This window comes from Coregonus clupeaformis, chromosome 27 (genome assembly GCF_020615455.1).
Source record: "Coregonus clupeaformis isolate EN_2021a chromosome 27, ASM2061545v1, whole genome shotgun sequence".
NCBI classification, from domain to species: domain Eukaryota; kingdom Metazoa; phylum Chordata; class Actinopteri; order Salmoniformes; family Salmonidae; genus Coregonus; species Coregonus clupeaformis.
This window is the reverse complement of record NC_059218.1, coordinates 49026585-49039439: the sequence shown is the minus strand read 5'-3', so window position 1 is coordinate 49039439 and position 12855 is coordinate 49026585. Positions and strand designations below refer to the sequence as shown.

At 45.6% G+C, this 12855-nt stretch overlaps 1 protein-coding gene across 1 annotated transcript in view; it reads left to right on the top strand.

The window, feature by feature from the left end:
* The window catches only part of inpp5kb (inositol polyphosphate-5-phosphatase Kb), an 87547-nt gene that overhangs the window by 28072 nt on the left and 46620 nt on the right, over positions 1–12855 (top strand). Inside the window, exon 2 of the mRNA XM_041851516.2 lies at positions 330–390. Coding sequence (XP_041707450.1) covers positions 338–390 — 53 coding nt within the window. The 5' untranslated portion in view covers positions 330–337. The remainder of the gene's footprint in view (positions 1–329; positions 391–12855) is intronic.

Sequence of the window (12855 nt, the reverse complement as noted above, 5' to 3'; positions counted from 1 at the left end):
GTTACTCGTCTTGTTGGCTGAGGAAGAGTAAAGGTGGCAGTTATTCTAGCATTGAAATTCGGTAAGAAGGACGCACGCCGTTGCATCCTCGAGTTAAGATGGAATAACCATAATCTAAATGTGATTTCTGTCGTTCCGAGCACCGTGGGTGGGTGGACGCCCTAGTCAGGTTATGCACCCGGTAAATTTAGCAAATATCCGTTAAAATTAACATTCTGCCGGTCAAATGTCAAGAGCCAGATTTTCCTAACGGAAATCCTGGTTTGTGTGTGTGTGTCTGTGTGTAATATCTCTGGTGTGTGTGTAATATCTCTGGTGTGTATTTACAGGTGAGAAAATGAGTACGGTAAAGTACGGAGAAGGAGGAAGAGGAGGAATTGGCAACCTCAGGTTATACACCTCTACTGTGATTATATACCTCTACTGTAATTATATACCTCTACTGTGATTATATACCTCTACTGTGATTATATACCTCTACTGTAATTATATACCTCTACTGTGATTATATACCTCTACTGTAATTATATACCTTACCTCTACTGTGATTATATACCTCTACTGTAATTATATACCTCTACTGTGATTATATACCTCTACTGTAATTATATACCTCTACTGTGATTATATACCTCTACTGTAATTATATATACCTCTACTGTGATTATATACCTCTACTGTGATTATATACCTCTACTGTAATTATATACCTCTACTGTGATTATATACCTCTACTGTGATTATATACCTCTACTGTAATTATATACCTCTACTGTGATTATATACCTCTACTGTAATTATATACCTCTACTGTAATTATATACCTCTACTGTGATTATATACCTCTACTGTAATTATATACCTCTACTGTAATTATATATACCTCTACTGTGATTATATACCTCTACGGTGATTATATATACCTCTACTGTGATTATATATACCTCTACTGTAATTATATATACCTCTACTGTGATTATATACCTCTACTGTAATTATATATACCTCTACTGTGATTATATACCTCTACTGTAATTATATACCTCTACTGTGATTATATACCTCTACTGTGATTATATACCTCTACTGTGATTATATACCTCTACTGTAATTATATACCTCTACTGTGATTATATACCTCTACTGTGATTATATACCTCTACTGTAATTATATACCTCTACTGTGATTATATACCTCTACTGTGATTATATACCTCTACTGTAATTATATACCTCTACTGTGATTATATACCTCTACTGTAATTATATACCTCTACTGTAATTATATACCTCTACTGTGATTATATACCTCTACTGTAATTATATACCTCTACTGTAATTATATATACCTCTACTGTGATTATATACCTCTACGGTGATTATATATACAGTGGGGAAAAAAAGTATTTAGTCAGCCACCAATTGTGCAAGTTCTCCCACTTAAAAAGATGAGAGAGGCCTGTAATTTTCATCATAGGTACACGTCAACTATGACAGACAAATTGAGAAAACAAATTCCAGAAAATCACATTGTAGGATTTTTAATGAATTTATTTGCAAATTATGGTGGAAAATAAGTATTTGGTCACCTACAAACAAGCAAGATTTCTGGCTCTCATAGACCTGTAACTTCTTCTTTAAGAGGCTCTTCTGTCCTCCACTTGTTACCTGTATTAATGGCACCTGTTTGAACTTGTTATCAGTATAAAAGACACCTGTCCACAACCTCAAACAGTCACACTCCAAACTCCACTATGGCCAAGACCAAAGAGCTGTCAAAGGACACCAGAAACAAAATTGTAGACCTGCACCAGGCTGGGAAGACTGAATCTGCAATAGGTAAGCAGCTTGGTTTGAAGAAATCAACTGTGGGAGCAAATATTAGGAAATGGAAGACATACAAGACCACTGATAATCTCCCTCGATCTGGGGCTCCACGCAAGATCTCACCCCGTGGGGTCAAAATGATCACAAGAACGGTGAGCAAAAATCCCACAACCACACGGGGGGACCTAGTGAATGACCTGCAGAGAGCTGGGACCAAAGTAACAAAGCCTACCATCAGTAACACACTACGCCGCCAGGGACTCAAATCATGCAGTGCCAGACGTGTCCCCCTGCTTAAGCCAGTACATGTCCAGGCCCGTCTGAAGTTTGCTAGAGTGCATTTGGATGATCCAGAAGAGGATTGGGAGAATGTCATATGAAACCAAAATAGAACTTTTTGGTAAAAACTCAACTCGTCGTGTTTGGAGGACAAAGAATGCTGAGTTGCATCCAAAGAACACCATACCTACTGTGAAGCATGGGGGTGGAAACATCATGCTTTGGGGCAGTTTTTTCTGCAAATGGACCAGGACGACTGATTCGTGTAAAGGAAAGAATGAATGGGGCCATGTATCGTGAGATTTTGAGTGAAAACCTCCTTCCATCAGCAAGGGCATTGAAGATGAAACGTGGCTGGGTCTTTCAGCATGACAATGATCCCAAACAAACCGCCCGGGTACGAAGGAGTGGCTTCGTAAGAAGCATTTCAAGGTCCTGGAGTGGCCTAGCCAGTCTCCAGATCTCAACCCCATAGAAAATCTTTGGAGGGAGTTGAAAGTCTGTGTTGCCCAGCGACAGCCCCAAAACATCACTGCTCTAGAGGAGATCTGCATGGAGGAATGGGCCAAAATACCAGCAACAGTGTATGAAAACCTTGTGAAGACATACAGAAAACATTTGACCTGTGTCATTGCCAACAAAGGGTATATAACAAAGTATTGAGAAACTTTTGTTATTGACCAAATACTTATTTTCCACCATAATTTGCAAATAAATTCATAAAAAATCCTACAATGTGATTTTCTGGATTTTTTTTTCTCATTTTGTCTGTCATAGTTGACGTGTACCTATGATTAAATTTACAGGCCTCTCTCATCTTTTTAAGTGGGAGAACTTGCACAATTGGTGGCTGACTAAATACTTTTTTGCCCCACTGTACCTCTACTGTGATTATATATACCTCTACTGTAATTATATATACCTCTACTGTGATTATATACCTCTACTGTAATTATATATACCTCTACTGTGATTATATACCTCTACTGTAATTATATACCTCTACTGTGATTATATACCTCTACTGTGATTATATACCTCTACTGTGATTATATACCTCTACTGTAATTATATATACCTCTACTGTGATTATATACCTCTACTGTAATTATATACCTCTACTGTAATTATATACCTCTACTGTGATTATATACCTCTACTGTGATTATATACCTCTACTGTGATTATATACCTCTACTGTAATTATATACCTCTACTGTGATTATATACCTCTACTGTAATTATATACCTCTACTGTGATTATATACCTCTACTGTGATTATATACCTCTACTGTAATTATATACCTCTACTGTGATTATATACCTCTACTGTGATTATATACCTCTACTGTAATTATATACCTCTACTGTGATTATATACCTCTACTGTAATTATATACCTCTACTGTAATTATATACCTCTACTGTGATTATATACCTCTACTGTAATTATATACCTCTACTGTGATTATATATACCTCTACTGTAATTATATATACCTCTACTGTGATTATATACCTCTACTGTAATTATATATACCTCTACTGTGATTATATACCTCTACTGTAATTATATACCTCTACTGTGATTATATACCTCTACTGTGATTATATACCTCTACTGTGATTATATACCTCTACTGTAATTATATATACCTCTACTGTGATTATATACCTCTACTGTAATTATATACCTCTACTGTAATTATATACCTCTACTGTGATTATATACCTCTACTGTGATTATATACCTCTACTGTAATTATATATACCTCTACTGTGATTATATACCTCTACTGTAATTATATACCTCTACTGTGATTATATACCTCTACTGTAATTATATACCTCTACTGTAATTATATATACCTCTACTGTGATTATATACCTCTACTGTAATTATATACCTCTACTGTAATTATATACCTCTACTGTAATTATATTATTTACTGTGATTATGCATCAAATTGTTTAAATAATGGAACACATTTGTACTTATAACACAGTTGACCTGCATCACATTCATAAATTTCTACTTTCCTGTCCCGTTTTAAATACATACATTTTATTTCCACATAGAAACCTTTTATGCATGGCATATCTCAGTTGACTAGCTTTGACATTTTAGTCATTTAGCAGACGCTCTTATCCAGTGAGTGCATACATTTTTCATACTGCCCCCCCCGTGGGAATCGAACCCACAACCCTGGCATTGCAAGCACCATGCTCTACCAACTGAGCTACACAGGACCACACAGGGGAAGTCTCTCCTCCCGCATCAGTAGAGAACAGGGGGAGAGACTGAATAATGTGGCGCAGTGTAGAGACTTGGAGCGTTTTGTTTGGGTTCAAATCAGAGGCGAAAATAACTAATTTATTTGTTTTTCCAATCATGTCAATAACTGTTTTATCCCTCCCATCTAGTCCCAAATTACGTCCATTCAATTGATTGAAGATGTCACTAAAAACAAACATCTGATACGAACTCCTCATTAAGCATTTTCGATAGATATGTGTTGGCTTTCTTGTGGCGGCAATCAAAGAGAAAAGCAACCATTTCCTCCCTCAGCTCACACGGCCTGCTCAAAGCAAACCATTTCCTCCCTCAGCTCACACGGCCTGCTCAAAGCAACCATTTCCTCCCTCAGCTCACACGGGCTGCTCAAAGCAACCATTTCCTCCCTCAGCTCACACGGCCTGCTCAAAGCAACCATTTCCTCCCTCAGCTCACACGGCCTGCTCAAAGCAACTATTTCCTCCCTCGGCTCACACGGCCTGCTCAAAGCAACCATTTCCTCCCTCAGCTCACACGGCCTGCTCAAAGCAACCAATTCCTCCCTCAGCTCACACGGCCTGCTCAAAGCAACCATTTCCTCCCTCAGCTCACACGGCCTGCTCAAAGCAACCATTTCCTCCCTCGGCTGCTCTCTCTTTAAAAGCCTTGCTCAGCAGACTAATAAACAAGCCATGTTGCAGGCTAGATGTTGATCGGATAAAGTTTATGATAGCCATAACTGAGTAATGTTGTTCTATAACTCACCGCTGAGTAAAGAGCAACGCTCTGGTGTATCAGAGGGCCGTTCTAAATGGATAAACGGGCCAGATCTGGCCCGCGAGCCGCCAGTCTAAAAGCCCTGATTTAGAGTTACCCAACCTCCCTCCCTCTGTAAGGAGCTTAAAGGTGAACGACCTTGTGAATGGAACCTTCAGACTACAGAATGTTAAGATGGTTAGTTCTACAAGAGTTCTGTAACAATCCTTTATAGTACATAATCAGCCCTCATCAACCCCTGACCAGAGCAGATCAGAGAAGGGAAAGAATGTGTGTTAACAGTCTGCATGTGACAGAGTTACACACAGAGCAGGAGGGGTACAGGGGGGTAGAGGAGGGGGAGAGGGGGGAGGAGGGGGGGAGAGGTAGAGGGGGGAGGTGTAGAGGGGGAAAGGAGGTGTAGGGGGGAAGGAGGGTTAAAGGAGAGGTAGAGCGGAGGAAGGAGGGTTAAAGGAGAGGTAGAGCGGAGGAAGGAGGGGTAGAGGAGAGGTAGAGGGGAGGAAGGAGGGGTAGAGGAGAGGTAGAGCGGAGGAAGGAGGGGTAGAGGAGAGGTAGAGAGGGGAGGAGGGGGGGAGAGGTAGAGGGGGGGAGGTGTAGAGGGGGAAAGGAGGTGTAGGGGGGAAGGAGGGTTAAAGGAGAGGTAGAGCGGAGGAAGGAGGGGTAGAGGAGAGGTAGAGCGGAGGAAGGAGGGGTAGAGGAGAGGTAGAGCAGAGGAAGGAGGGATAGAGGAGAGGTAGAGAGGGGAGGAGGGGGGGAGAGGTAGAGGGGGGAGGTGTAGAGGGGGAAAGGAGGTGTAGGGGGGAAGGAGGGTTAAAGGAGAGGTAGAGCGGAGGAAGGAGGGGTAGAGGAGAGGTAGAGCGGAGGAAGGAGGGGTAGAGGAGAGGTAGAGAGGGGAGGAGGGGGGGAGAGGTAGAGGGGGGAGGAGGGTTAAAGGAGAGGTAGAGGGGAGGAAGGAGGGTTAAAGGAGAGGTAGAGGGGAGGAAGGAGGGTTAAAGGAGAGGTAGAGGGGAGGAAGGAGGGTTAAAGGAGAGGTAGAGGGGAGGAAGGAGGGTTAAAGGAGAGGTAGAGGGGAGGAAGGAGGGGTAGAGGAGAGGTAGAGGGGAGGAAGGAGGGGTAGAGGAGAGGTAGAGCGGAGGAAGGAGGGTTAAAGGAGAGGTAGAGGGGAGGAAGGAGGGTTAAAGGAGAGGTAGAGGGGAGGAAGGAGGGTTAAAGGAGAGGTAGAGGGGAGGAAGGAGGGTTAAAGGAGAGGTAGAGGGGAGGAAGGAGGGTTAAAGGAGAGGTAGAGGGGAGGAAGGAGGGGTAGAGGAGAGGTAGAGGGGAGGAAGGAGGGTTAAAGGAGAGGTAGAGGGGAGGAAGGAGGGGTAGAGGAGAGGTAGAGGGGAGGAAGGAGGGTTAAAGGAGAGGTAGAGGGGAGGAAGGAGGGTTAAAGGAGAGGTAGAGCTGAGGAAGGAGGGTTAAAGGAGAGGTAGAGCAGAGGAAGGAGGGATAGAGGAGAGGTAGAGGGGGGAGGAGGGGGGGAGAGGTAGAGCAGAGGAAGGAGGGGTAGAGGTGAGGTAGAGCAGAGGAAGGAGGGGTAGAGGAGAGGTAGAGGGGAGGAAGGAGGGTAACAGGGATTATCTAGCTTTGCTTTGGAAAGAGATATGCTCCCTTAATTCTCTCTCACTTCACTGTTTCTCTTTTCTGGTTCGGCTCTGTTCTCTCTTAATACTCTGTGTTTTCACGCATTTATTCTCCCTCTGGTCATCTGAGCACCACACAGGGTTAGGGTTAGGAGCACTACAGGGTTAGGATTAGGAGCACTACAGGTTTAGGGTTAGGAGCACTACAGGGTTAGGATTAGGAGCACTACAGGGTTAGGGTTAGGAGCACTACAGGGTTAGGATTAGGAGCACTACAGGGTTAGGATTAGGAGCACTACAGGGTTAGGGTTAGGAGCACTACAGGTTTAGGGTTAGGAGCACTACAGGGTTAGGATTAGGAGCACTACAGGGTTAGGAGCACTACAGGTATGGGTTAGGAGCACTACAGGGTTAGGGTTAGGAGCACTACAGGGTTAGGGTTAGGAGCACTACAGGGTTAGGGTTAGGAGCACTACAGGGTTAGAGCATCCAGGCTCTGTCGCAGCCGGCCACGACCGGGAGACTCATGGGCGGCGCACAATTGGCCCAGCGTCGTCCAGGGTAGGGGAGGGAATGGCTGGCAGGGATGTAGCTCAGTTGATAGAGCATGGCGTTTGCAATGCCAGGGTTGTGGGTTCGATTCCCACGGGGGGCCAGTATACAAAAATATGTATTCACTAACTGTAAGTCGCTCTGGATAAGAGCGTCTGCTAAATTAAAAAAAAAAAAAAAAAAGGTTTAGGGTTAGGAGCACTACACGGTTAGGAGCACTACAGGGTTAGGATTAGGAGCACTACACGGTTAGGAGCACTACAGGGTTAGGATTAGGAGCACTACACGGTTAGGAGCACTACAGGGTTAGGATTAGGAGCACTACAGGGTTAGGAGCACTACAGGGTTAGGGTTAGGAGCACTACAGGGTTAGGGTTAGGAGCACTACTGGGTTAGGATTAGGAGCACTACACGGTTAGGAGCACTACAGGGTTAGGGTTAGGAGCACTACAGGGTTAGGATTAGGAGCACTACACGGTTAGGAGCACTACAGGGTTAGGGTTAGGAGCACTACAGTGTTAGGGTTAGGAGCACTACAGGGTTAGGATTAGGAGCACTACAGGGTTAGGGTTAGGAGCACTACAGGGTTAGGGTTAGGAGCACTACAGGGTTAGGATTAGGAGCACTACAGGGTTAGGGTTAGGAGCACTACAGGGTTAGGGTTAGGAGCACTACAGGGTTAGGATTAGGAGCACTACTGACCACAACTACTGACCAAAACCATGTGCATAAATTAGCATATAAAACTTAACAACAATAATTGTAACTCTTGAACTGTTCAAGCTAGAGACACCAAACCAACTTTCACAGGTTTATGCTGTCCCAACTTCAAATTCTTTAAAAACTTTTATCAACTATAACTATATAAATGTGCATAAATTAGCATAAAATAACTCACCAACAGTAACTCTTGAACCATTCAAGCTAGAGACACCAAACCAACGTTTTAATGTGCAGGCCATCCTATACTATCGACCACCTGATCCTCCACCAGCTAGCAATCACACCACATCTTCTTCTAGCAATCACACCACATCTTCTTCTAGCAATCACACCACATCTTCTTCTAGCAATCACACCACATCTTCTTCTAGCAATCACACCACATCTTCTTCTAGCAATCACACCACATCTTCTTCTAGCAATCACACCACATCTTCTTCTAGCAATCACACCACATCTTCTTCTAGCAATCACACCACATCTTCTTCTAGCAATCACACCACATTTTCTTCTAGCAATCACACCACATCTTCTTCTAGCAATCACACCACATCTTCTTCTAGCAATCACACCACATCTTCAGGAAATGTACTATTCTAGTTGTTATTGGTTCCATCAAAGCAGCACTACAGTCAGAGGCTCCATGTGTATCAAGTGAATAAAAAATTAAGGAATTAAATTGGCTAAATGAGGAGTAGGCTACAATGATCAACCAACAGGTAGGCTGTTGTTTCATACGAATGGAGTTGTTGTAGACAAGGACGGGGAGTGCAGCAAAATAGACTCAATTAGCCTTGCTCGCACACACTTTTTCAGTTCTGCCCACAAATGTTTTATAGGATTGAGGTCAGGGCTTTGTGATGGCCACTCCAATACCTTGACTTTGTTGTCCTTAAGCCATTCTGCCACAACTTTGGAAGTATGCTTTGTGTCAATGTCCATTTGGAAGACCCATTTGCGACCAAGCTTTACCTTCCTGACTGATGTCTTGAGATGTTGCTTCAATATATTTACATAATTTTCCTTCCTCATGATGCCATCTATTTTGTGAAGTGCACCAGTCCCTCCTGCAGCAAAGCACCAATCACAGCATGATGCTGCCACCCCCGTGCTTCACGGTTGGGATGGTGATCTTCAGCTTGCAAGCAAACCCCCTTTTTCCCACAAACATGACGATGGTCATTATGGCCAAACAGTTATATTTTTGTTTCATCAGACCACATGACATTTGTCCAAAAAGTACGATCTTTGTCCCCATGTTCAGTTGCAAACTGTAGTCTGGCTTTTTGATGGCGGTTTTGGAGCAGTGGCTTCTTCCTTGAGCGGCCTTTCAGGTTATGTCGATATAGGACTCGTTTTGCTGGGGATATAGATACTTTTGTACCTGTTTCCTCCAGCATCTTCACAAGGTCCTTTGCTGTTGTTCTGGGATTGATTTGCACTTTTCGCACACCAAAGTACGTTCATCTCTAGGAGATAGAACGTGTCTCCTTCCTGAGCGGTATGACGCTTCATGGTCCCATGGTGTTTATACTTGCGTACTATTGTTTGTACAGATGAACATGGTACCTTCAGGCGTTTGGAAATTGCTCCCAAGGATGAACCAGACTTGTGGAGGTCTACCATTTTTTTTTCTGAGGTCTTGGCTCATTTCTTTTGATTTTCCCATGATGTCAAGCAAAGAGGCACTGAGTTTGAAGGCAGGCCTTGAAGTACCTCCAATTGACTCAAATTATGTCAATTAGCCTATCAGAAGCTTCTAAAGCCATGACATCATTTTCTGGAATTTTCCAAGCTGTTTAAAGGCACAGTCAACTTAGTGTATGTAAACTTCTGACCCACTGGAATTGTGATACAGTGAATTATAAGTGAAATAATCTGTCTGTAAACAATTGTTGGAAAAATTACTTGTGTCATGCACAAAGTAGATGTCCTAACCGACTTGCCAAAACTATAGTTTGTTAACAAGAAATTTGTGGAGTGGTTGAAAAACAAGTTTTAATGACTCCAACCTCAGTGTATGTAAACTTCCGACTTCAGCTGTAACCTACGGCAGCAACAAGTTTGTCTAACTAACACTAGTCGGTTTGGCTACTTTCTCTCTCCCTCTCTCCCTCCACGTCACACACACCAGCCCCTGCTCCTCTCCCGCCCCTCCACCACCCTTCTGCTGAAACAAGCGGAGTGCACCGGCTCTCTCCTGAGTTGCACGAGCAAGTCCCCATTGATGTGAGAAAATATACATATTTCTTTAAAACAGATGTATTTCGAGGTTCGACTATCAGGATATCCGTTTATTTTTTACATTATTCAAATAGTGAAATAATTTCAAATGCCCATCCCTATTATGATTCACGTCATTGTTTTGTTATGTAAATTATACCCCCATTTTCTTAATTACTGCTGTATGGCTGTAGCTCATTATACATCACACCCCATGCTGCTGCCTGTCCCTCTGTCCCTCTGTCCCTCTGTCCCTCTGTCCCTCTGTCCCTCTGTCCCTCTGTCCCTATGTCCCTCTGTCCCTCTGTCCCTCTGTCCCTCTGTCCCTCTGTCCCTATGTCCCTCTGTCCCTCTGTCCCTATGTCCCTCTGTCCCTCTGTCCCTCTGTCCCTCTGTCCCTCTGTCCCTCTGTCCCTCTGTCCCTATGTCCCTCTGTCCCTCTGTCCCTCTGTCCCTCTGTCCCTCTGTCCCTCTGTCCCTCTGTCCCTCTGTCCCTCTGTCCCTCTGTCCCTCTGTCCCTCTGTCCCGCTGTCCCTCTGTATGGCTGTAGCTGGTTATAGACCCCATGCTGCTGCATGTCCCTCTGACATGTTCCTTTGTCCTCAACAAGAACACCAGAGCAATAACAACATCATACACGACAAGACTTCTCTAGCTATGCCCTATTCCCCTAGCCTCTCTGGCCCTATTCCCCTACCCTCTCTGGCCCTATTCCCCTAGCCTCTCTGGCCCTATTCCCCTAGCCTCTCTGGCCCTATTCCCCTAGCCTCTCTGGCCCTATTCCCCTAGCCTCTTTAGCCCTATTCCCATAGCCTCTCTGGCCCTATTCCCCTAGCCTCTCTGGCCCTATTCCCCTAGCCTCTCTGGCCCTATTCCCCTAGCCTCTCTGGCCCTATTCCCCTAGCCTCTCTGGCCCTATTCCCCTAGCCTCTTTAGCCCTATTCCCATAGCCTCTCTGGCCCTATTCCCCTAGCCTCTCTGGCCCTATTCCCCTAGCCTCTCTGGCCCGATTCCCCTAGCCTCTTTGGCCCTATTCCCATAGCCTCTCTGGCCCTATTCCCCTAGCCTCTCTGGCCCTATTCCCCTAGCCTCTCTGGCCCTATTCCCCTAGCCTCTCTGGCCCTATTCCCCTAGCCTCTCTGGCCCGATTCCCCTACCCTCTCTGGCCCTATTCCCCTAGCCTCTCTGGCCCTATTCCCCTAGCCTCTTTGGCCCTATTCCCCTAGCCTCTCTGGCCCTATTCCCCTAGCCTCTCTGGCCCTATTCCCCTAGCCTCTCTGGCCCTATTCCCCTACCCTCTCTGGCCCTATTCCCCTAGCATCTCTGGCCCTATTCCCCTAGCCTCTCTGGCCCTATTCCCCTACCCTCTCTGGCCCTATTCCCCTAGCCTCTCTGACCCTATTCCCCTAGCCTATCTGGCCCTATTCCCCTACCCTCTCTGGCCCTATTCCCCTAGCCTCTCTGGCCCTATTCCCCTAGCCTCTCTGGCCCTATTCCCCTACCCTCTCTGGCCCTATTCCCCTAGCCTCTCTGGCCCTATTCCCCTAGCCTCTCTGGCCCTATTCCCCTACCCTCTCTGGCCCTATTCCCCTACCCTCTCTGGCCCTATTCCCCTAGCCTCTCTGGCCCTATTCCCCTAGCCTCTCTGGCCCTATTCCCCTACCCTCTCTGGCCCTATTCCCCTAGCCTCTCTGGCCCTATTCCCCTAGCCTCTCTGGCCCTATTCCCCTAGCCTCTCTGGCCCTATTCCCCTAGCCTCTCTGGCCCTATTCCCCTACCCTCTCTGGCCCTATTCCCCTAGCCTCTCTGGCCCTATTCCCCTACCCTCTCTGCCCTATTCCCCTAGCCTCTCTGGCCCTATTCCCTTAGTCTCTCTGGCCCTATTCCCTTAGTCTCTCTGGCACTATTCCCCTAGCCTCTCTGGCCCTATTCCCCTAGACCAGGGGTGTCAAACATATTGTCGGATATAACCAATTTTCAGTGCGGCCTTTCGGACCTCGTTGAAGACTGAATGTGGCCCTTTGAACCTCGTTGATTACTGAATGCGGCCCTTCGGACCTCGTTGAAGACTGAATGCGGCCCTTCGGACCTCGTTGAAGACTGAATGCGGGCCTTCGGACCTCGTTGAAGACTGAATGCGGCCCTTCGGACCTCGTTGAAGACTGAATGCGGCCCTTCGGACCTCGTTGAAGACTGAATGCGGGCCTTCGGACCTCGTTGAAGACTGAATGCGGCCCTTCGGACCTCGTTGAAGACTGAATGCGGCCCTCGGACCTCGTTGAAGACTGAATGCGGCCCTTCGGACCTCGTTGAAGACTGAATGCGGCCCCCGGGGCAAAATTAGTTTGATGCCCCTGACCTTTCCCCTATTCCCTATCCCAGAGACTCTGTTCCCTAACCCAGAGACTATTCCCTATCCCAGAGACTCTATTCCCTATCCCAGAGACTCTGTTCCCTATCCCAGAGACTATATTCCCTATCCCAGAGACTCTATTCCCTATCCCAGAGACTCTGTTCCCTATCCCTGAGACTATATTCCCTATCCCATAGACTCTATTCCCTATCCCAGAGACTCTATTC